The sequence below is a fragment of the Aquila chrysaetos genome, chromosome 24 (genome assembly GCF_900496995.4).
Source record: "Aquila chrysaetos chrysaetos chromosome 24, bAquChr1.4, whole genome shotgun sequence".
Lineage (NCBI taxonomy): Eukaryota > Metazoa > Chordata > Aves > Accipitriformes > Accipitridae > Aquila > Aquila chrysaetos.
The window spans coordinates 16,409,123-16,431,767 of NC_044027.1; the positions used below are offsets into that span (position 1 = coordinate 16,409,123).

Below are 22,645 nucleotides of genomic sequence, written 5' to 3' on the forward strand. Positions count from 1 at the left end.
CAAGGAACAGGTTTTGCTGCCGATAGCTCAGGACATTTGACCAAGTTTGCTGTATCTCAGGCTAAGTTCTCATCAGGGAGACCTGATTGCATCATGCAGAAAGACGCCAGGCAAAGCAGGTGGGAAGCGGCAGAGATTAAAGCTGGGAAGCCCCTTGAAAATGTCCTCATTCCATCAGCATGAACATCCCTACTCCTGGCCACGGGAGAAGCCAAAACTCAACTGATGTACAAGAAAGGGTCAAAGTTAGATAACAGATCTGCAATGCTATCCAGCACCCAGCCCTCATCACTGTTAACGTGAAAACGCAGAGGGCAGGATGACCCACATTTGGCAAGATCCTAGATTTTTTTATTATTATTATTATTATTTTGGAAGGCCCATCAAAAATTTCAGTTTTATGTAAAAAATATTTGCACTGAAGTAATACATTCTCCTGCATCTTCGGTTGGTTTCACAAACAAAAGATGACCTACGCAGCGAGATACTCAGTGAATCATCACGGTCACGGGGAGAAATGAGCAGGGGCAGGCGGTGCAGGGGTACCTCCCTGGGAATATCAGCTCCCAGCACAGACCAGTCCCGAGCGGACAGGGCAAGTCGGCAAACCTCAGCACAACACTCACATTTCACGTCCTGCAACTTCATGCCAAAAAAATGCAGCCTTTTGGAGGGAGCCCGGAGCTGGGCAAGCAGAACGCACGCCCAGCCTTCCTCCTGGGCTGCTCGCTGCCATCCTGGCCAGCTCCACGCTCCCAGTCCCGTGGCGATATGAAGTTCTTAAGTCTGTTTTGTTGCTTGAAAACTGACACAGTCTTGCTAAAACACACGTGTCTGCCTGTGAGATTGCACGTCTCCGCAGGAGCGGACACCCCAGCTGGTCCTGCAAGCATCACCCGAGAGCTGGAAGCCACAGGCACTGTAATAACGCTTAGTCCCCCAAAAACCAGAGCTCTGCAATCTCCGTGGCCATCCTGCTCGGGACCTTGTGGGCTCTGCCCAACACCGCTTAGTTTGGTTCCAGATCACCAGTTACAAAGCCACGTTTCACTGTGCAGAGCAAGCAGCCACTTACAGAAGAGGCATTGAAGGGAAGCCCTGTGTCCAGCTCGCCCTCCCCAAGGGCAGCGGGCTGAGCCCGGAGCCACGCTGTGCTGAGCAGCTGCTGCTCCAGCAGCAATTCCCAGAAAACAGCCCCAAACCCTGTAGCAGCATTAGGAAAAAAAAAAAAAAAAAAAAAAAAAAAAAAGATGTAGAAGTTGATCTATAAAGGGGGACAAAAAAGCACAAAACTCTTCAAAGTAACATATGGGGTTTACTAGAAAAGTTTTTGGTTTAGTTCTGTTTAAAGTCACAATTCTCCCACTAACTAACATGAGACCTGTCTTTTTTTTTTTTTTGTCTCCTCCCCTCTCTGAGGCTTACCAGCGACTTTCTTGGCAGATCACTTACACGAGAAAGTGCTTCCCATAAACGCAAAGGGTCTCGATATGCACACAAGTCTGCCCCGATGCTGGACACATTTCCTGTCCTGGGGACATGCCACTCAGCCTGGGATTCCCAGTGTTTAACACACTCTAGCTCTTTAAAAAAAATATATAGTTTTATATAAATATATATATATATATATACACACACCATTTTTCATATCTATCTATCTCGTATTCTTGTTGATTTTGCTGCAAATATGAACCCAACCTCTCGGAAACAGGGCTCTGCTTTAGGGAAAACCTGTATCCTTGCATGAACTCGGATGCTCCCACCCCAGCTGTGAACACCCCAAATACCTGATAAACCCAAAGGAGCCAAACAAGCCTGTCCTAGAAAGCAAAACCAGTTTATACAGCACGTCTCCCTTCAGAGCAGTCTGGGGGAACGCGTGCTCAGCAAGGACACGCCGAAAGTCCTGCAGAAGGCACTGCCATGGGGCTTTCCCGCAGGGACAGTGGAGTTGTCCCATCCGCAGGTCTCGTGCTGCACCAGCTTCGTCGCAGAGCGCGGGTGACACCGAGCTCCCGGCTGCTCCCGGCTTGGGCATACTTTTTTTTTCCACGCGGCTGAATACTTTCGTCATGCACATGAGTTCAGCGGATTTCACAGATAATTCTGTGTTTGCAGCAGTAAACACAAATCACTTCTCCTGCTCCTCCCCTTCTTGATCTACAAGCCTCCTCTGTTCCCTCCTCAGCCCCTTTCAAATACCAGATGTTCCATTTAGCTGTAAACCACTATAAAACACAACAAAAGATATGAATGCTATAAAAGGGCCAATTTACTCCCCCTTCCATCAGTATTAAAGCGTATGCTTGAAGAGAAAGAGCGAATTTCCTCTATGGGAACCTTTTAACCTTCCCCCTCTCCCCGTTTATCAAACCCCGCTCGTTCGCAGGCAGAGCTAAGGGCCCTGATGCAGGCAAGCGCAGGAGCTGCCCCACGCCGCGGTCCCCAACGGAGCCGCGACACGGCACGAAGCTCGCTGCCAAACGGAGGACCGCACGCCCCAGCGAGGCGCGAATCCCTCCCGACCTCGCCACCGCCATTCTTATCGCATCCAAAGGCGGCCGTCAGCATCTCCCTTTGCCGAACCAGGTTCACCACCCGGTCAGCTGTCAGCACGGACCCGGAGAGAGCAAAGAGCCGATGCAGCTCCCGACAAGGGTGTGCAGGGTGCTGTGCAAGATGGGAGATGCTCCCCAGCTTCAACAAGCCTGGCAAATTCAATCCCGAGAAGTCAAGCGGCATCACAGCAAATAAAAGCCGATTTACAACTGGGTCTCTACCACGGGCAATGCTACAGAGTCTACCGACGGGGGAGTTCGCTAGATCACACCATCGAGGAGCCGAACGAGCAGAGCGAGTCAGGATATGACTCAGGCTGGTGGCTTTCCAAGGAGGCGAAGGAGGACCTTCCAGCTGAATCCTTGCTGTCCAGACGGGGCAGGCCCACGGGTTACAAAACAAGAAGAACAGATTTCACACTACCTCTTGCTACTCAAGCAACGGCGCGTTGGGCAGAAGAGAGACAATGGGCAGGCGGCATCCTTTGTCCTTTGGTCTGTGACGGGAAGGGCTTGCGGCCCTCACATCTAGGTTGAAACAACTGTTTCGGGGGCTTCAGAAGAAAAGGGCTCTTAAAACTAGAAAACTTCCAAAACTTGTTCTGCAGGACTTGTTAGACAGGCTGGGAAATTCGATAGCCAAAAAACTACTACTCTTCAGTGACTTCTCCAGAGGATAACTGATTTTTTTTCAGAGCAACAGGGCTTTGAACCCACATGTGGACCTGACCCATCTGCACCCGTATTTTTTCCAATTCTTTCTATGGTAGAGGCCTTCTGGCTTTTGCTAGAGCAAGAACACCCTCTGACCCAAGAGGAGAGGACTCGGATGGTCCAATTACCTGTTATAGACGTAGCCCTGTAAAAACCTTTCAGGTTAGGGCATCTTAGCTAAACCTTACCATTAACACGGACTGGACTCAACAGGGCTGAACTAGTCCAGACGCAGAAGCAGCACAAACCACCCATGTACTGAGAAGGAGCAGATCACAATCACAGGGCTCAGCAGTTGCAAGGTCACTGATAAACCCAAGGTATAAAAGACCGGGACAGTAGGTGCTCAAGCAGCCCAGTGTTGTTTTACACGAAGCTAGATACTTTGCTTGCTGGTTTGGCCAACCTCCACCTGCCCTGAACTGCAGCCAGGCAGGAAAGCCCCAGCCCTGCCTGCCCCTCCGCTGCAAACACGGCAGGATCCGAGCCATCACGGAGGGTGGAGGGCAAGGAGTGGTTGAATCCGAGTTGTATCATCAGATGAAGCACAGCCCTGAGCTGCAACCAAAGAAAACATAAGGGGCGGGGGGGGGGGAAGTCAATTTTATTAGAAACAGACCTTTTTCCAGGCTGCTTCTTGAAGGGGAGATACGACACTGGGAAAAGTAATTTCGTTAACGCCGAGTTGGAAGTTGTGAAATGCAGAATGTAATTAAGAGTTGCCCTGAAAAAGAAGGTCCTTCACCCTCCTTATAAAAGGAGCATCGGAGGGCACACAGCTTCGAAGAAGCACGACACATCGCGGGGGTGGCAGGTGAACCCGGGAGGCTGCTGTATGGTAACACACGAGTCACCCTGAGGACGTGCCCAAATTAGAGCCCTCGGGCTAATACCGACAGGAGAGCTGGGGGAGACTCCCTGCAGGCTGGCAGCAGGGACAAGACCAGGCTTTGCCCGGGGCCAGCGCTCTCCGAAGCGGCACCGGTGAGCCCCACGGGTCCTGGGATGCTGCACGGACAGCTGGGCAGACAGATGGACTCGGCATTAACACGGGAGCGGGTCACCCTGATGGGGCACCGAGTAAGTCTTTGGGTGGGATCAAAGATCTGGGAAGCTGCGCTGACTGCTGGGAGAGCAGCTACAGGGACCATTTAAGATCACTGAGAGTCCAAGGGATCCAGCTGATGTCAAGGGTAGCGTGAGGAGGGGGAGGAAATTGGAAAAAAAAAAAAAAAAAAAAAAAAAGCTGCTGTGCAGCTCAAAGAAGGTGCATCCATGCTTTTAAAAATCAAAGCGGAGACAGTCTTCACTTCCCAAAGGTGTTGCCAAGCTCACTGTACTTACTCACCTCCACCATCCCCCCACGTTAATCCTCTCCATCCCAACAGGCACACCTTGGACGTGCAGTGAGCCCTCCACCCCCTCATTTACACTGCGCCCAAAGTCAAGGGGATCCTGGTGCTCCCACCCCAGCTCTGCCCAGAGCACCCTGGCAGCCCCAGTCCAGGCTGCTGGGACATGTGGGATGAGCATATTTGAGAGACTACTAAACACAGGCTTAGGGAGGAGTCAAATGGAGAAGGGAAAAAGCTCAAACACTGGGAAAAAAGGTTTGTCTCTTTAAGAGGGGACAAAGCAGCGGATCAAAAATTTGCCCTCGGGTCAGTCTGAAGCAACATTTCTGTCAGTGCCAAAACCCAGGTCCCTTCTGGCTCCAGATGAGCTGAAAAAAGCAAAAGGTCCGCAGCACCGGCCAGGGGCTCCCACCCCCACGAGCCACGACACAGGGTGATGGATCAGCACCATCTCACTGGGCACCAGTGAGACGCTGACACTCAACCCTTCCATATAACCACATCCTCAGCACACATCTTGCTTGAGCTAGCCTAAATTTCTGCAGCCCTAATTCCTCACCCGACTGCCTCACACAAACACAGCCACAGGAGTTAAGCATCCCAAGGGCCATTGCCAAAACATTGCCTGTTTCTCCCTGGAGGGACCCAGCAACAAGGTACCCCATTTTCTTGGTGGTATACCCAGCATGAAGGATCGCCACCAAGAAGGATGGACAAGCCAAGCATTTTTTTTACAGCTCATCAACATGCTGTTGAGATAGAAGGCAGCTTCCAAGACTGGTCCCAACTTGAAAAGCGACCAAATTGACTGCTTTTTTGGCTTTGTGTTTTTAAAGGCATCTATTCATTCAAGAGTCCGTTCCTGCTAGGTATTTAATGCAGGTATTTAACTCTCATCAATCATTCAAGGGCAGGAAAAAAAAAAGTTTTCACTGCTTTTCATGCTTCTTGGCACAGCCAGCAGGATCTATCTAACACTTTCCGCCTTCTTCTGCCCCAACAGAATACATATGAGCCTTCAGCTGCAGGTTCAGTTGTATCTTGCAACCTCGCCAAACAGCTAAAAGGAGGGTACTACCTCTAGCTAACACAAGGTTTTAGGGTGCTATTTGACATGCAGGAGGCATGAAGGGGAGCTGGGAAGAAAGACTGCGATCGGTTCCTATTTGCAAGGAGCTCACGAGTCCGGCCGTACAAGACAGAGCACCTTTTTTCCCTTTGTAAAGCTCAGCACATCTGAACGGGAAGTCACTGAGACACAGTAAACAGTGATATGTAATGAGGCCATTTTTTATAGCCTTTTTTGGAACAGAACTCAATTTCAAGAAGCAGAGAGTAAATAAAAAGCCAGAGGACCTGAGCAGGGTAAATCGGCGAGTAGCTATACAGACCTTGCTCAAAGAACGCACCTACCCAGTCAGCTCTGATAATACTGAATTATATTTAACTACTATCATGACATATGGAAGTAATTACAAGCATTGTAGCTATAAAGCCTTCAAGTGGCACGTTAAAAATCCCAAAGCCTTGTGAATAATTACAGGTACCAAATACGCCAACGTGCCTTCATCTCCCATGTACCTGGGGGAAGCAGTCGCTACAAACCACCTGCTCCCAGTTGTCATGGCAAATGAGTGCCTCCATCATCAATAAACAGGACTTTGATACCAAATTATTGCCATCCTGCAGAAAAAAACAACAGCCGTGAAGCCATCTGACAGTTCAGTCAGGTGTAGGGCGTTACACCCATCAATCGTGGGAAGTCAGTTGTCTGCGTGGTTCCTTAATAAGAGCAAAACAGAGCGGTGGGCAGCCAAGTCATCACGCCAATTATGTTTGCTGTGTCTCATCAGTCTCAAGAGCCCTAATAAAACCTCCAGGCACTGCAGACCGAGATGGATTATCTCTAGAGAGATGTCAATACGTTTCAAAATAAGAATCCTTAATGAGCTGACCATTACTGCTAACTTAAGAGCCTGTGCACACACAAATACACGTATTAAATACACGGCTGCTTCATTTCAAGTATCCAGGAGATTTTGAAGCAGGAAAATAAAAAAAAAAAAAAAAAAAAAAAAAAAGATATTTAGCAGTGTCCAGGCCAACCTTAAAGGAAGGGTGAATGCAACACGATATCAATGGGAGTCTTCACATTAAAACAAATCACACGATCAAGCTCTAGAAGTACACAACTGCTTTGGTGTAGGTACCAATTTACATCTGCCTTAACATATGGAAGAACATCAACGTTGCAGCACATAACACTGCAACAGCATGCTCAGACAGCCAGGACAGGGGCAATGGGAAGGTGGGGCAGGAGTTCGGGGCTTATTGCTTTTTTCTTAGTTGTTCTCCCTTGAAGGAGCCCACATTTCCTTCAGCTGCAGAGATTTAGGAGCAGAAGCGCTCCTGGAACGGGGCTGGAGGGCAGAGCGTGGGCTGAGACCCCTCGGACACACTGGGCGATGGTGTCAGCCCCCGTGGCACCTTGCTTACTCGCTTTCCCTCGCTGTTTCTCAGGCACCTGCGATACAAACACTTTGCCGAGAGGCGTCCGTGTCCATGTAGCCCTCCACGGCATCACCACAAGTGCCAAGAGGTTGAACCAGGTCTGCTAGACACCAGGGGAATTAACCTGGGGTGCTGGCAAGCCACCAGAGAAAGGACAGTGACCTGGCACACTGTGAGCAGCTCCCAGCTCTTCCAGTCTTCCATCTTCAAGGATAATTCCTGATCAATCCCTCGCCTGCAAAGGTGTCCGGCACAGCTGATCCAGCCCCCACGAGGTCTCTGCCCAGAGACCTGCCTGCCCAAAGCACACTGCCCGAGCGGGGAGCAGCCGGCAGCACAGCTCACCCGGGCTTCCCTACCAACATCGGTACACATCCAAGTCCCTGTCAGGAAGTGTTAATTTTATCTAAGGCAAATGCAAAAAAAATTTAAAAAAAAAATAATTAAAAAACCCCAAACCAAAACCCACACTGCCAAACATCACACTCACCCAAATGTGCAATTTTTTTATTGCACATATTTTTTATGCTTCACCATGCTGAAACACAAGTGAAGAGTCATTTAATTTGTATTTGACCGCAGACTTAACAAAATTACGAATCAAACCTAATTATCGATGAAAATCCAAAGCTCAGAGATCTCCATCTTACTCACAAAAGGAGCTTCGGATGCAAGAGCAGCTGTATCACACAGTGCCAGAGGACTGGAAACTAGTGCCAGCTACAGGGGAACAGGGAGAGAAGCGGGGTTCTGGAGATGGCTCCGCGCAGGGATGGGGGAGAAACGCTGCACTGAGAGTTGTGCACAAGGGACAGGGATTGCAAGCCTGAGAGGTGCTACCTCTGCTCCCCTTTGCAAATAAAGATGTCCTTTACATCACACTTCCACAGCTGGCTGGCAAACCAGCTTGAATTACACCCCCCAAAATCCAATCACGGTAATAGACATAATGATCAATAAGTACTGAGGGCAAGTACACTCATCCCACTTCCCACCTCTCCAGAAACAGCCTCTACAGCAAAAGCAATTAGCAGAAATGAAGTTTTACTCCAGGCTCATCAAAACTGGCCTCGCATCCACTGACTCTCAGAAGAGAACTGGGCTTTAAGACTTTTTTTTCCTGTTTATTTTGTTAGTCTCTGTGGAGGTTCAGTAGCTTTGGGTCATCCCATCCTGCCAGGCACCACCAAGCACTAGGTCTCTGGAATTGAGCATGAAAATAAAGCAAACTTGAGATCGCAACCGAATGAGGTGATTTTATTCATTTATTTATTTAAACGTCAAGTAGTAAACTACTGCTGTGTGGCCAGCCTGGCCATTTCACCAGCCTGGTTTCCCTGCTGAACAAGCACGGGAAGGTTTTAGAAGGACGGGGACACCAGCTCATCTCTCCACAGTAAGGGAGCAGAAGTCCCTGCAGCCTCACCCACGGCTGGCCTCGCTGTGCTGCGAACAGGACCCGACGTTCTAACCTCCCCACACAGCACACCTTCAACGGCTGCAAGGAAAAACAAATCAGGATGGAAGGGGATAAAAAAAAACCACGAACAAACACACAACAGTGTCTGGATCTTAAAGCATTTCTTTGCAAAGAGATGTGATTTCACCTCTGGCCTTCAAAACGATGCTCACCTTGGGCAAAAATCTGTTTCTCATTACACACCTTCACAACCCTATTTAATTCACTGGGAAAGGTGGATGACAGAATACTACTGGGTGTTTCAAGTCTAGCACAAGTATCTTGTCCCCTGGCATTTTGACTGATTAATAATAATAAAAAAAATAATCTCTGTAGTAAGGCAGACAGCTGGTTAGCCAGCCCAGCCAGTCAGGCAAAATGCGCATTTATCATCCAAAAGAACCTCTGAAGTTTCCAGGCACACTCTGTCTCGCACATCCCTACGCCCGTGTCTGAACGCATCCCAGCTGTGTGACAAAGATGGGTTCCTACGCTCTTCTTCTGAAATTTGGCCCAGAGACACTAAACTGCTCACGGATAGCTGCAGCGAGGCTGAGGCACTGCAGGGACGTTTGTCCCCATCCTGGCTGGGCTCAGACCCCTTCCTCTCTCCCTCCTGGGTTGCCAGTGCTGCGGATACACGGACGGTAAAGAGCAGCCAGATGCCTCTTGTCTTTAGCTACCCTAAATTCAGAGACTCCCCAATTCAGGAATTGCCAGAGAAACACCAAATACCTAAGAGCAAGTATAAAGACTCAAATCTAGATGGATTTGGGTCTCATCCTGACCGAGGACAAGCATCAGCTGAGCCTCGTCAGGCGACGGCTCTGCACGTCCCCGTGGGCTCAGCTTCGGCCAGGCTGTGCCGGTCGGCTCCGACAACCAGGTCCTGGCAGAGGGGACCACTAAAGCCATCCCATTCAGCCAGTTCCCTTCCCACTCCTCCTGCAGCCAGGAAAGCAGCCAGGTGGGGTAAGCAGAAAGCAATTTAATTACGGACAGCTGGGCTGTAAACTCTCACCTCCAACAAGCAACACCTGCCTCAGCAAGGGTAGCAAGAGCCTCCTTTCCAAACGACCACTGGATCTTCCCTACACCACAGCTACTATTCTTAATTCCTCACAGGGCAAATATTGAATGGAAATTAGGTTTGTAGGGCTATAATATTTCCTTAAAAGAAAAAAAACCCAAAAGCATAGTATGCCATTCTCAGCATGTTCTAAGAAAGCACTAGTCCCCGCACATTTACAGCTCCAGCGCGACAGTTTATATTTGGAAACGTCAGTTTGTACGGAAGACAGTTTGTATCAGTTTATAGCTTGGAAAGCTAAGAGGAAATCTCACAGCATTGTTCCACCCTGGGAAGAGGCATCAGGACGCGTTGTTATTTACTCTGCGCCAGCAGGTCTCTCGCGCCGATGCGAGAGCTGACACCGGCTGGTGTTCACCGTACGGTCGGGGCTTCCCACCCCGGTGCTTCGCAGGATCAAGGTCTCCGACTCTGGAAGCGAGCAGCGACATCCTCACCTTCACATGCAGGCAGCAAAATGCATTTTGCTCCCCGAAGCGTGGCTCCAAGTTTCGGGCCTGAACGGCTCGCAGGGGAGCTCAACCACAGCAGCCCCCCCCAGCACGCAGGGTTACGTCTCGCTGGGTGAGGAGGCCGAACGGACAAAACCCACCATCGCCCTGGAACAAAACTCTGGTGGAAGAAGGGAAAGGCACTTGCCGGACAAGCGGCGTGCTTGCACAGCACATAGCCAGAACTCACGTTAACGTTATACATTATTTATCTTTGAATGCTTCAGTAAAGTTAAACAGAGTCTCACATGCCCTTGCTACCAGGAAATTTCCTTTCCCTTTCACCAATAAAACCTGTTGTTGCTCAAAAATAAGAGCGAGCAGTTTACTGTCCACTTGTCAACACAGGGGCTGCCGGGTAGGGAGGACAAAGCACCCCCTTTCATTTGTTTCTAATTGATTTCACTTCCCAATTCCCATGCAAATACCACGCGGCACGGCTTGCAAAAACATAAGCAGAGCATTTAAACCCCAAAACAACCAGAGCCGAATTATTTTTTCTTTTTCGGTTGTTTAACCCTCTTTCCAGCAAAACAACCAAAAACCGCAAACACTTCCAAGGAGGGGAAACCCTAAAGCTTTAAAGTTCCCAGACCCGAAAGCCAGGATAAGAACAGTGCAGGAGGAGGGAGCCGGAGCACAGCCGGGCTCTCTGAACCGAAACCCGAACGACCCACCGGCCCGGGGCAGCTGCGGCTCAGCCGGGGCTGCGGCACCGGGAGCCCCGGGGCGGGCGGGGGGGAGACGGACAGACGGACGGACAGACAGACGGGAACCGCATGGCCGCGCTCCCTGCCCGGCCGGGCTTGGGAGAGGCTTGCAGAGCACCAGGCTGGGTTTTTTTGGGGTGGTTGGGTTTTTTTTTGTTTCTTTTTTTTTTTTTTTTGCTTATTTTGCTTTTCATCTTCCCGGCCAAAGTTTTGTCCTCAAGGCCAGTGCCCCCCGCCCGCTCCCCCAGCACATCAAAGCCGAACAACCGCCTCGTTAAAACCCCCGAAGTAATCCATCCCACCTCCTGCTCTTCGCCGTATTATTTGCTTTTGTTTCGCGATGACTGTAAACAGAAAGCGGGGGGGATATTTCCCCTCTTTCCCGGGCTGTTTGTTCTCCAGCCCGGAGCCCTTTCCCCCGCGGCCACCGTTCCCACCGGGGCACAAACCCGGGAACTAAAGCCCGGGGTGGCGGGGGGGGGGTAAGCAGACAGTCTCCCACGCCCCCCCCTCCCATCCACACATCCCACCAAGTTTCCCCAAGAGCAACACCCGCATGCAGGGAAGGGCGTGCTTGTGGGGGTCCCTCGCTTGTGGGGGTCCCTCACGCCCCCCCCCCCCATTCCCTCCCTCCCTACCTGGGACATCTGAGGCCTGAAGTTGATGTCCTTGAGGTCGATGGAGCCGGGGGAGAGGTTGTGGAGCAGCTGGCAGAGCAGCACCCCGTCCCGTAACGCCTGCGCCAGGTCGAAGACCACCGCCGAGGGCCAGACCACCCGGTGGTTGGGGGGCAAAACTTTACAGTCGATGAGCCAGCGGCCGCACTGCCGCCACTCCTCCATGGCCGCGGGCCGACGGGGCCGCCGCCCCGCTCGCACACCCGCCCTTCTTCTTCTTCTTCTTCTTCTTCTTCTTCTTCTTCTTCCTCCTCCTCCTCCTCCTCCTCGCCGCCGCTCAGGGGCAGCGGGCGGCTGCCCGAGGGGCTGCTTCGCTCCGCGGCACCGGGCTACCGCCCCGCTCCATCGCCGCCCGCCGCCCGGGGAAGCATCGCTCCGCGCCGGGGCTTCTGCGGAGGAGGAGGAGGAGGAGGAGGAGGAGGAGGAAGAAGGAGGAGGAGGAAGGGGGGCGGTGCGGAGTTTTCCGGCGGAGGGCTGCCCCTGCCCCCGCTGCGGCCCCACCGCCTCGGCCGGGGTTAGGCGCGCCGCATCCTCCCGGGAACAAAGCGGGGATGGCGGGGCAAGGGGGGGGGGGGGGAACGAAGGAACGACCAAACGACCGAGGGGGCACGGCAGGGCTCAGCCCCCCCAACTTCGTCCCCCTGCCCCGAGGAAACTTGCTGCCGAGGGGCCCCCACCTGCGCTGCTGGGGATGCTGCTGCTGCTGCGGGTGTGAGTTGGTGTGTGTGTCCCCCCCCTCCACCGCCCCGGGCAGGCGGGAGGAGCTCCCGGTCCGCTCCCGGTCCGCCCCCGCCGCCCCTTTGTCTGCGGGAGCCCGGGCTCCGCGGCTGGGAGCAGGGGGAGCTCCACGCCGCCTTGGCTCTTTTCCCAATTTTTTTTTTTTTTTCCCCTCACCCCCCTCCAATCCTTTTTTTGTATCCTCTCCCTCCCGCTGCTGCTGCTACTTCGCTCCCTGTTCCGGGGAAAACCGCACCGAGCCCCGGTGCTGCTTCCCTCTCCCTCGGGGAGGCTGAGCTGCCATCCCCGCTTTGCAGCCGCGGGGGGGGGACCGTGTCCCGTTCTTCCCGGCCCCTACACAGGCACGGTCCCAGCTCGCCCCCGGAGCGGGGGAGGACCCGACCCTCCGGGTGCCCTCACCCACAAGAGCATGCTTTGTCTGGCCGTGCGCTCCCACTCTTCTTCTCGTGTTTGGGTTGCAAATACTGCAGGGGAGCTGTTTAACCCAAACAAGCTATCGTATTCCTTGACTTTCAAACATGAAGACAACTCCTATAATTAATTACCAGGGTATTTATTAAAAACCTCAACTCTCAGCCATTAACTCCTTGGCAGCAAACTCTTGAAAAATCTCTAATTTTCACTGGTGGCTTCCATCCAAATCAGCGCAGTTTAGAACAGCCTCTTTTCAAATCTGTTCTGAGTTTTCTTCCGAGAGCGTCTCCCCAGAGTTTGTCCATTAATTTCCAGCCTGGCCTTCCAGATAGCCAAAACCGGAAGCCGAGACTGGGACGAAGGGAAGCTATTAACCTGGATGTCAAACAAATGCAACGCTAATCTCTTCCAAATGTAGCCAAGTGGAGATAAAGAAGAAAGAGCGACTCTACTGGCATGATCCTTCATTTTCAGTGTAGGAAGGAGGATCCCTCCAAAGAGTGAAAAACAATTGTTTAATATTCCAAGGAAAGTTTGGTAGGCTGTTTGTTTGTTGTTTTTTTTCAAGAAGGCACTTCTTTTAGCCTGATGTGCTGGCACTTAATCTGCCTTGGGTCCGGCTCTGTGCAACGCCCGCTGCCCCTCTGGCAGGGCAGGTAAGTGCAGTATAATCCGAGAGGGAGCAGCATCCCTATGCCCCAGTCTCACCGTCAGAGCTACACCCTGCCCTGGGTGTCTTCAGGAGCATGCTGATTTCAGTCCAAAGCTCCCCATACCCTGCGGAGGTGATTTCTCTGAATAACTTTCTCATTCTTTTAGTTCTTCCTGAGGCTTTCCTTTCTGGTCTCCCACTAGGTCTCCAGCAGCACCCACTGGGCAGGAATCACAAGGCTACTGAAAGGAGTGGAGTCCTGCCAGGGATAATTTTGGTTGACTGTGTACTACTCTGCCTTGTGAGGTCAGGTCTGTAGGCAGAGGACAACAGAGGAGTTTATTATATGTGTATAATTAAAGCTGCTAGCTACAGCCTGGCTTTTTTACGGCATAATAAAAAGCGTACTTGCCCCTGGACACTCAGGAACAATCGCTGCATCTGCAAAGCCAGCCTCTGTGTGGGAGGTGTTGAAGCAAGTACGCTTCTCGCCTACCTCTGCAACAATCACATCGGCTGATGGCAGAGGTATTTTTGATAGCAGAAAAAAAGAAAAAAAACAACCTGTAAGTAAAGGCTCAGTGAAGAGCATGTATCCAGCACACGCGCTAGCGAGCTGTGAGTTGCAGATTATACAAATGTCCTGGAAACAGGAGAGGCTACATGGAGAGGACCTAGACGCTGCTTTCAGGATGTACCTAAAGCTAAAAGGGAGCTTGCATAAATTAAAGAGGTTGACTGTTGTGCTAGAGCTGGTGATCCCCTCTCGTGCCCCTTGGCACTGCTGGGAAGGACAGCCAGGGAAGGACAGCCAGCCCTGGAAGGACAGCCAGCCAGGGAAGGACAGACAGACAGACAGGGCTGAGGCTGCTGACCCACACGCAGAGGCTGACACTACCCTCTGCTGGGGACCGAGCATGGAGCTTCTCCTCTCCGCTGACGGGCTTCGCTGTATGTGCTTTTATTACTTTCTTGCATGAGAGAAGCCTGAGAGGTGACTGAATGCACTAGAAAGGTAATAACAGAAGGAACGTCATGCTTTTTCAGCCCAAAACGTCTCAGTAACTAGATAAAAGGAGACTGGCAGGCAGCTATTGCCGGAGGGCAGCAGGCAGCCACCGCAGCCCGGGTCCCGTTGCAGAGGGGGTGTGAGGGGGGACATGGCTGGTGAAGCAGCAGCTGTTTGGGAACGTAACAGGGCTGCTTGGGAACATCACAGTCTAGCATGGAATAGGCAAAACTAGTCATGGAAGGAAGGAAAGAAGGAAACTTAAATGCACAAACATGTGCAAGGAGATCGTACCTTACAAATCGATCAAAACATACCTGGGAAATGACCACATTACACAGTAAAGTGTATTTTCTGTAATGTTTGGTATTGCTCCTGGAAGACGAGCTGACTCCCTGGTCAGCAGGTGCAGAGAATCAGCCGCCACGCTACCTCTTTGGAGCAGCCATCTGAAAATATCCCTATAAATACAAGGGCCATAGCACCAAGAAATCCCCATTTCCAAGCCAGCCAGTGTCTATGGATTGCCATTGCCACCTTCTGGATTAGACCAAGCGTGCACCAGCCTGTCCCAAACCCGCTGCTGGCTTCCAGCAGCCCAGTGGACATCTGTCTCCAGCTGGAGCCAGCGTCCCCAGAGCAGGAGCCGTCACGGCTGCTGTCACAGCAGAACTCGGGCACCACCGGCAGCTGTCAGCAGTTACCCGGGCAGCCTACGTGCCATTTACATCACGCCCTTAGATTTTGTGATCTCCTTTCACCAACTATTTTAGGAAACCTGTGCAAGTCACAACTCAGCAAACACACTGCTCAGCAGCAGCTCTCACTCGATCATCAGGGAGGGACAGATCGCACAGCTATTGAAGTGCTGCTGCATTAAACTACTAACGTTCACTAGGTACAGACAATAATTCTCTGTCTGGCTCATCTACTGCTGTAAACACCTGATCTACCTGCCCAGACAACTTGTACCCTGGAACAGTCATTGCAATTATCCTCCTGCTAACGGCCCTGCACTCCTGCCAGGAGAGCTCACGTCTTCTCCCGTGCCGCCGCCTGCCAGAGCAGGCAATGTAGGTTACTGCCTGCCGCCGGGTAAAGGGAGAGCAGGAGAATTAACCCGGAGTAACTCGATGCTGGCAGGAGGGATGAACTGGATTCTCTTCTTGTACTGGTGCAACGGGGGCAGTCAGCCACAGATACTCTTTGTTTAGCCTGGAAAAAGGTAGCGCCTGATAGTGTAGCTCCACTGGAAAAGGTCTCTCAACCCAGGTACCAAGCAGGTGGAGCTGGCACATTCCTGGGCATTTCTCTGTGGAAGAGTCTCATTTATGGGGCCCGTGATGCCCCAGCTGTGCTGAATACAACACCCTCTTCCCCACACCATCATCACAGCCTCACTAACCAGCCTTCCTCCACCAGAGTCCATCCCCAACAGCTTTCCCATCAAAATCAAATAGACCCCAAAGCGTATCACAGTCCTAAGGAGCTGAGTAAGGGGAAAATCGCCCAGGCCGGCTCTGTATTTAAGCCGTGTCCTACAGCAGAGGTAAGGCCTGAGGCAGCTCGCAGGGAAAGCAAAGCAGACACCGAGATTTCCTTGGAGGAAGGAGGAGAAGAACTAACCATTGGCTGGGCAGCACTGGGGGTTCACTTCATCCGTTCCACTGCTGCTGCTTCCAAGGTTTATTTGGGAAGGGTCCTGGTGGCAGATGTCTCGGGGAGTCACAACGAAGGGTCAAGTGGACGGTCAGAAACAGTCGTTGGCTTTCAGAGGTCTGCAGTTTCCAATCTTTCTTCTCACCTTATCTTGGCAATGTAACCACTCCACTTACCGGTTTCTTCTCTTATGCTCCGAGTTTGACGATAAGAGAACCAGTAATTTTTCAGAGAAGACGAAGACACCTCACCCGTGCCAAAACCCTAAATCTGGTTCCACTAAACGATTTTGCATTTTGTTCTGCAGCTCCCACAAGGTGGGGCCTGGGCTGGCTCCTCCATGCTAGCAGGAGGCGGATTAAGCAGCAAAGTCAGGACACTTCTGATTGTAAACATTTTAATAGTGTATTCATTCTTCTTTTTTTCCTTTCTTCCCTCTTTGTGTTTGGTCTAAATCTTCTGGGAACTGGGAATTGCAGCGTGCCTTCTGTCTTATGGAAGTAAACCGCTGGGTGTTGTGTCTATGAAGGCCAAGCGGAACAGCAGCAGCGCCTGGAGTAGCTCTGCGCCAGATAAGTGTACCGGGTCCTTAACAGGAGATTAGATGGCGCTGCATTCACAGGAGATAAGAAGATTGAGAGCTTAAATTTAGCATCATCAGAAAAAGAATAAGCCCCACAGCTCTCTTCAAAACGTATTTCTTGCTGTGCTTGCCAGGGGACAGTCGGGCTAAGGAAATGCGCTGGAGCGGACAGCGATGAGGAGCGGAGGCAGAGGAGATGCTGCTCAGTCACGCTCCTTTTCCACGCCGTGCACCCTATAGATGTACCCGTGCGGCTGGCACAGCCACGGTCGCATGAGGCTCAGCACCCGTAAGGGTGTCCCCTACCTGCCTTCAGCCCACGGACGGGCAGTTACTGGGGAGCCTGAGAAAACTGAAGGGGTATAAAGGGTACCAGGTACCCTCCCAGCACAAATGGCTGCCACACCAGTCACCCACCAGAAAGGAGACTGGGCAGCAACACGCTCTGGCCTGGCTGTAAATCCCAGGGCTGGGACGCACCCCGGCTCCTTCAGCAGCAAGGAGAGCCACTCTCCCGAGGGCAGTGCCGGACGGGGTGGGCAACAGCAGGCCCCCCCAGTTCAGCCCCCGTGCTCCCGTGTACAGTGCCAGGGGCTCAGCGCACCCCGGGCTGGGTGTCCCTTTAAAACGCTCCATGCACCCAGCGCTGGCTGACACCCGTGGGACACATGTACCCAGCACGAGGAGCCCCACTGCCGTGTCCCGGACCCATGCACCTCGCCTGGGGACCCCCATTGCCATGTCCTGGACCCACGCACCCCACTCGGGGTGCTCCACTGCCGTACCCCAGACCCACACACCCCACTCGGGGTGCTCCATCACTGTGCCCCAGACCCACACACCCCACTTGGGGTGCTCCACTGACATGCCCCAGACCCATGAAACCCCTTGGGGTGCTCCATTGCCATGCTCCAGACCCACACACCCCACTCGGGGTGCTCCATTGCTGTGACCCAGACCCATGCAACCCCTTGGGGTGCTCCACTGCCGTGCCCCGGACCCACGCACCCCACTCAGGGTGCTCCACTGCCGTGCCCTGGACCCACGCACCCCACTCGGGGTGCTCCACTGCTGTGCCCCAGACCCATGCAACCCCTCGGGGTGCTCCACTGCCGTGCCCTGGACCCACGCACCCCACTCAGGGTGCTCCACTGCCGTGCCCTGGACCCATGCAATCCCTTGGGGTGCTCCACTGCCGTGCCCCGGACCCACGCACCCCACTCAGGGTGCTCCACTGCCGTGCCCCGGACCCACGCACCCCACTCAGGGTGCTCCACTGCCGTGCCCCGGACCCACACTCCCCACTCGGGGTGCTCCATTGCTGTGACCCAGACCCATGCAACCCCTTGGGGTGCTCCACTGCCGTGCCCCGGACCCACACTCCCCAGTCGGGGTGCTCCACGGCCGTGCCCCGGCCCCACGCACCCCACTCGAGGACCCCCACTGCCGTGCCCCGGCCCCACGCACCCCGCCCGGAGAGCCCCACGGCCGTGCCCCCGCCGGAGCCCGCCCCGGCCCGCGGCCCCCCCGGCGGCGGCTCTGGCTCCTCCCGCCGTGATGCGCTCGGGAGGCGGCTCCGCGGCTGCTCGGCCGAGCGGCGCCGGGGCCGGGCCGGGCCGGGCCGGGCAGCGCAGGCACGGTGGGGCCGGGGGGGGGGGGGGTCGGGGGTTGTAGGGCCCCCTCGGGGGCCCGTAGGGGTGGGGGGGTGCCCCACGGGGTGCGCTGCAGGGGCAGGAGGGGGCGGGAAAGCCCCGGGAGGCCGTGGGTTGGTGCGCGGTGCCGGTGGAAGGGGTTGGGGGGGTCTGGGGAGGAGGGTGGGAGGTGGGGGGGGGGGGGCACGGTGGTGCCGGGAAAGGGGCCCTCGCGGGGCAGGGACCCCCTTTACCAGGCCTTGGGGTGACTCTCGCCGTGCTTCCCCCCCCCCCCCCAGGTTGAAGCCCCGAAGCGGTGCCGTCAGGAGGCGACGGGCATCCCAGCTCGGGTACCGTAACCGGGGCCGGAGGCGGCATCTTCTCCTGCATCCCTGAGTACGTGACCTGCTAAGCGCCCATCCATCAGCCTGGCGTCAGCGTGGAGCACGGGTGGAGAGTTCACGCGTGGGCCTGAGCGTTGGTGACCTCTTAGGTCTGCCCTACGGCTTCGGGATCTGTTCTTCAGGGAAGCAAAGCTCAGCCAGAGCCGCTCAGCCCGTCCTGCCCGGCTGCAGAGCAAGCCCAGCGCCGTGGAGCCACCGCTCGCACCTATTGAGATACTTCATGGACTCTCCAACGACAAGCAGCTCGTGTGCCTGTGGTCTCTTCGCAAGATGAAACACATAGCGGCGTCACCACTGGATAAGCTTTCCGAAGTCCTGGCTTGCTATTTAAGCAAGGCCAGGCTGCCCGTTGTGATTTTGGGGCACGCGTATCCCCGCTCCCTCTCCTGAGTGGTGCTTACACCGACCAACGGCTGGTGGGTCCCAAGAGCCGTGCCCCTGGGGATGTTCTCCCTTGAGCTCAAAGCAGCAGCAGTCAACCTGGACCGACCCAGCGGGGTCTATTTCGGAGCTGCCGGGAAGGAGCTCTCGTCTTCGGAGCTATCCTTGAGCGGATGACTGACAAAGTAATGAACGGGAGGGTGCCCCTGCCCGAAAAAGCCTTGTCTGAGGGCTACGCCCGGCTGCGGTACAGGGACACCTCTCTGCTCATCTGGCAGCAGCAGCAGCAGAAACTGGAGTCGGCCCCCCCCCAACACCTACCTGAGCCGGAGTCGGAGTATGTGGTACTCGCAGTACGGCAATGAAGCCATCCTGGTGCGGGACAAAAACAAGCTGGATGTCCCCAGGGACACGGGGCAATCTAAGTTTTGTGCTATTATGTAATTTCGGTGGCTTTGCATCAGAAATCCACACGTGGAGACAAACCAGACTTGTATCAAGCTGGGGGAGATGGGTTTGCACCATCCTCACAACAGACCTGCGGCTAAAGCAGTGTGTACGGGATAGGCCAGAACGGCTGTCTGAAGTTTACGTTTGTTTTTACTGTTGGTAGCATCAGATTTTGCATGTCCTTGAGTGTGTATAACAAAAACAGTCTCACTCGGGAACTCACGAGCCCGTGTTTGCTGCCTAGCATCTTGGCAGGGTCCGTGCTGGACCATGTGTTGCTTCTAAGTGGCTCGTGTACCGTGAGAAACACCCGCTGTCATTTAGGAACCATCCCCAGCAGGCACTTTTACTTGCTAGTCCTTAACCATTGCCAAAGCTCTGCGAATGCTGGTGGGAGAGAGGCAAGCACAGATCCATTTCTGTCGAGGCTAAGATTTTCAGGAAGGTGATCTGCAAAACTACCCAGCCATTACTTGTTCTGCTTGCCCTGTCTCCCTTTAATTACTGCCCTGGAAGCGGTCTCTTACAACCAGGCAATGAAGTGATCTATTGTGGGGGGGAAAGAGGGAAAGAATGTATGGAGAATTTCATCTGAGCCTTCAAAACACCTGGCAGGAAAGGTGCGCTGCAGTTTCATCCTGTGCAAAGCAAAGGGTCCTCTCTGATGCCACAGTTTGGTATTATGGAAATAACAGACAGGACTTCTGGAGTCGGTGGAGCTGACCCCCTTCACGCAGGTAGATTCCCAGCCCACGCTTCAGGGACGGATCACCAAGTGAACCACCTGAAGGGGAGGGACAGGCCCAGGAAAGCAACAGGAGGAAAGCTCCTGTAAATACACACATCTCCTGCTAAGGGACATAGGGAAACTCCTACACAGTACATATCTGCCCCCAGAGTTCGGTTACAGAAGAAAACAGTCTACTGAAGTTTGCTTTGCGTTTAAGTTTTAATGCATGCAGTAGCTTCAAAGGGTTTATCTTCTAATTTGGGTTGGATAGTAGAGTTGGTGCATGTGTTTTAAAAGTTGCATCTGGGAGGATTTGTTTCAACTAACTGAAGGATTTTAGGAGGGGAAAATACACAGTTGCACTTCTTGGAACAGAGACTGCTTTCAGGTTGTTTCCGTTAGAGCTGAATCCCTAACTTGCTCAAGGCGAGATCAAGCTGAGAAACTCCACCTGGCAAGCACCTAAATATTTATTAAAAACAAAGCAGTACCACTTCTAGGGGTGCTAATTATGTGCCCAGGGTTCAGCATTGAAGTATAACATTGGGCTTAAATAACAGACTCCCTTTATGTCCTGCCTCGGATGTCCTCCTGCAGCCCTGTGTGCCTAATCCAGCAGCACTTAGGTATAGGCTTAACTTCAAGTAAATCAGTATTTGATGTTGACTTCAGTGTGGATTATTTACCTGCCTAAAATTAGGCACAGTTATTACTTATATTTATCTAAAACCTCTTGTTCATTTATCAAGCACTTTATTTATTTTTTTAATACAGTGAAGAACAATCTTCTCCACCTCTCCCATGTGGGTTAAATGCTACAACACACACACTTGACTTTGCTTAACTCCATGTGCTGAGCAGAACATACCTGTTTTAACGTGAGGTCATAGAGGTTTGATGTACTCAGCCCTGATCCATAGCACGTGTACACACTGCAAACCATAGGCAGCTCATTTTTTTTAAAGTACTATTTATGCATGTGTTGATGTTTGGTACCTTACGTGTGTGCTCATAAAACTAAACCTGCTGATGGACCTCAGTGCTTTGCAGACCTGTGCATTGCTCTGCATGCTCACATAGTCCTCTTGATCTTACCAGGACTAGCTCTGGCTGAGAAATATTTTGGTGAATAAATGTTTTTCAACTGGGGAAAAAGCATTCAACGAGATTCACGGAACTAGTGAGACTCAGAAAGCTGCCGGCAGCGCTGGCGGTGCTCCCATACTGAGCGTGCTGTTTAAGGTAGAGCATTGCCTGGGATGCGTGACCCACCTAGGGCTCCGGTTCTTGGCTGAGTGAACCGGTGATTAATTTTACAAATGGGCAGGAAGCTGGTCTGAGAGCTCCCCTGGAAACTGCAGGTGGAAGCGACCTGGAGAGGCAGGAGACGTGGGTTCAGGGCCTTTCCAGCAGCCCAGGGGAGCATGCGAACTCTGGGAGGTTAAGGAACAGCACATCCCCAAAACCAGCTGTTCATTTTCTTTACTTTTCTTATAGAAAAAAAACCCCACTTGTTTTTTTTTTTTATTTCAGTAAGAAATTTGATTATTTTGGGTATAATCAGTCTCTTTTTGTTTATGTGGCTGGTAAACCAAAATTCAGTTATTTGAAGAGTGTTAATTGGACTACAGAAGAATAAAAACGTGCATAAATTCTTCCAGGATTGAGGCTGGGCATGACAGTACAGGAAGAGTGCGACTCGTTCTTCCATCTCTCTGTGAATGTGACTGTATTATTTTCCATATCTGTGTGTCCTTATTAGTCACAGCAGGTTTGTGGAGTGGCTGCTATGAGCGAGCATTTCTGTAAGCCAGTTGTGTAGTGTTGATGCACTTATTTAAAATGCTGTTGTAGCCTCTTTGATAAAGTGCATTAAAATGATTTGAATGCATCATCGCGAGCAGCTGTTTTTCTTCTGCATGTTAATCACTTTGGCACATGTGAGGATTACAGCTATTATCACTCCCAATCCCCACCCAGGCAGAAGAGGGAAAGCTCAGCAGACAGGCAGTTCCTCCCAGTTGGGAATTACCTTAGTTACTGGTGGGGCTGGGGATAACCTCCCTCCCCAAAGTCACACCGCTTTACCTGTGAAGACTGGCCGTGTGCGGAGGAGGCTCCTCCAGGTTTCCAAGCCCAGCAGCCCTTGTCAAGTCTTAGTGGTGCATTTGGGGATGAGGACAGCCTCTGGATGTCACACATGCAACCACCACTATCGATACAGGTATCGGTGTGAGCTGAACCTCAACTGTGTTCTGCCTGTCCTTAACCTCCTCCAAGCCTGTAGGAAGCCGCACTCCTTGATGCACCTAGAAATAACTCACTAGTAAATGCTAAAGAAAACATCCTCCTGTGGGGCAACTGCCTCACAGGAGACTTTGAGAGGATAGGTTGAACAAACGTTTCCTTTGGGGGTATCATTGATACAA

General features: G+C 52.6%; 2 protein-coding genes across 8 annotated transcripts in view; one reads left to right on the forward strand and one right to left on the reverse strand.

Annotated features, from left to right (window-relative positions):
- The window catches only part of VAV2 (vav guanine nucleotide exchange factor 2), a 155,589-nt gene extending 138,944 nt beyond the window's left edge, over window positions 1–16,645 (reverse strand). For 4 of the 7 annotated variants that reach the window (XM_030000122.2, XM_030000121.2, XM_030000120.2 and 1 more), the window contains exon 1: window positions 11,527–12,268. In XM_030000122.2, coding sequence (XP_029855982.1) covers window positions 11,527–11,730 — 204 coding nt within the window. In that variant the 5' untranslated portion in view covers window positions 11,731–12,268. Of the gene's footprint in view, window positions 1–11,526; window positions 12,269–16,004 lie in introns of those variants that run through there. The other 3 variants (XM_030000125.2, XM_030000123.2, XM_030000124.2) reach the window with 3 other exon arrangements.
- Window positions 16,646–18,187: 1,542 nt separating this feature from the next.
- Window positions 18,188–22,107, forward strand: BRD3OS (BRD3 opposite strand). Its single transcript, XM_030000157.1, is given in 3 exon segments — window positions 18,188–18,259; window positions 18,551–19,341; window positions 19,343–22,107. Coding segments are annotated over 2 exon segments (270 nt in total). The 5' UTR covers window positions 18,188–18,259; window positions 18,551–19,209; the 3' UTR covers window positions 19,481–22,107.
- The last annotated feature ends 538 nt before the right edge of the window (window positions 22,108–22,645 follow it).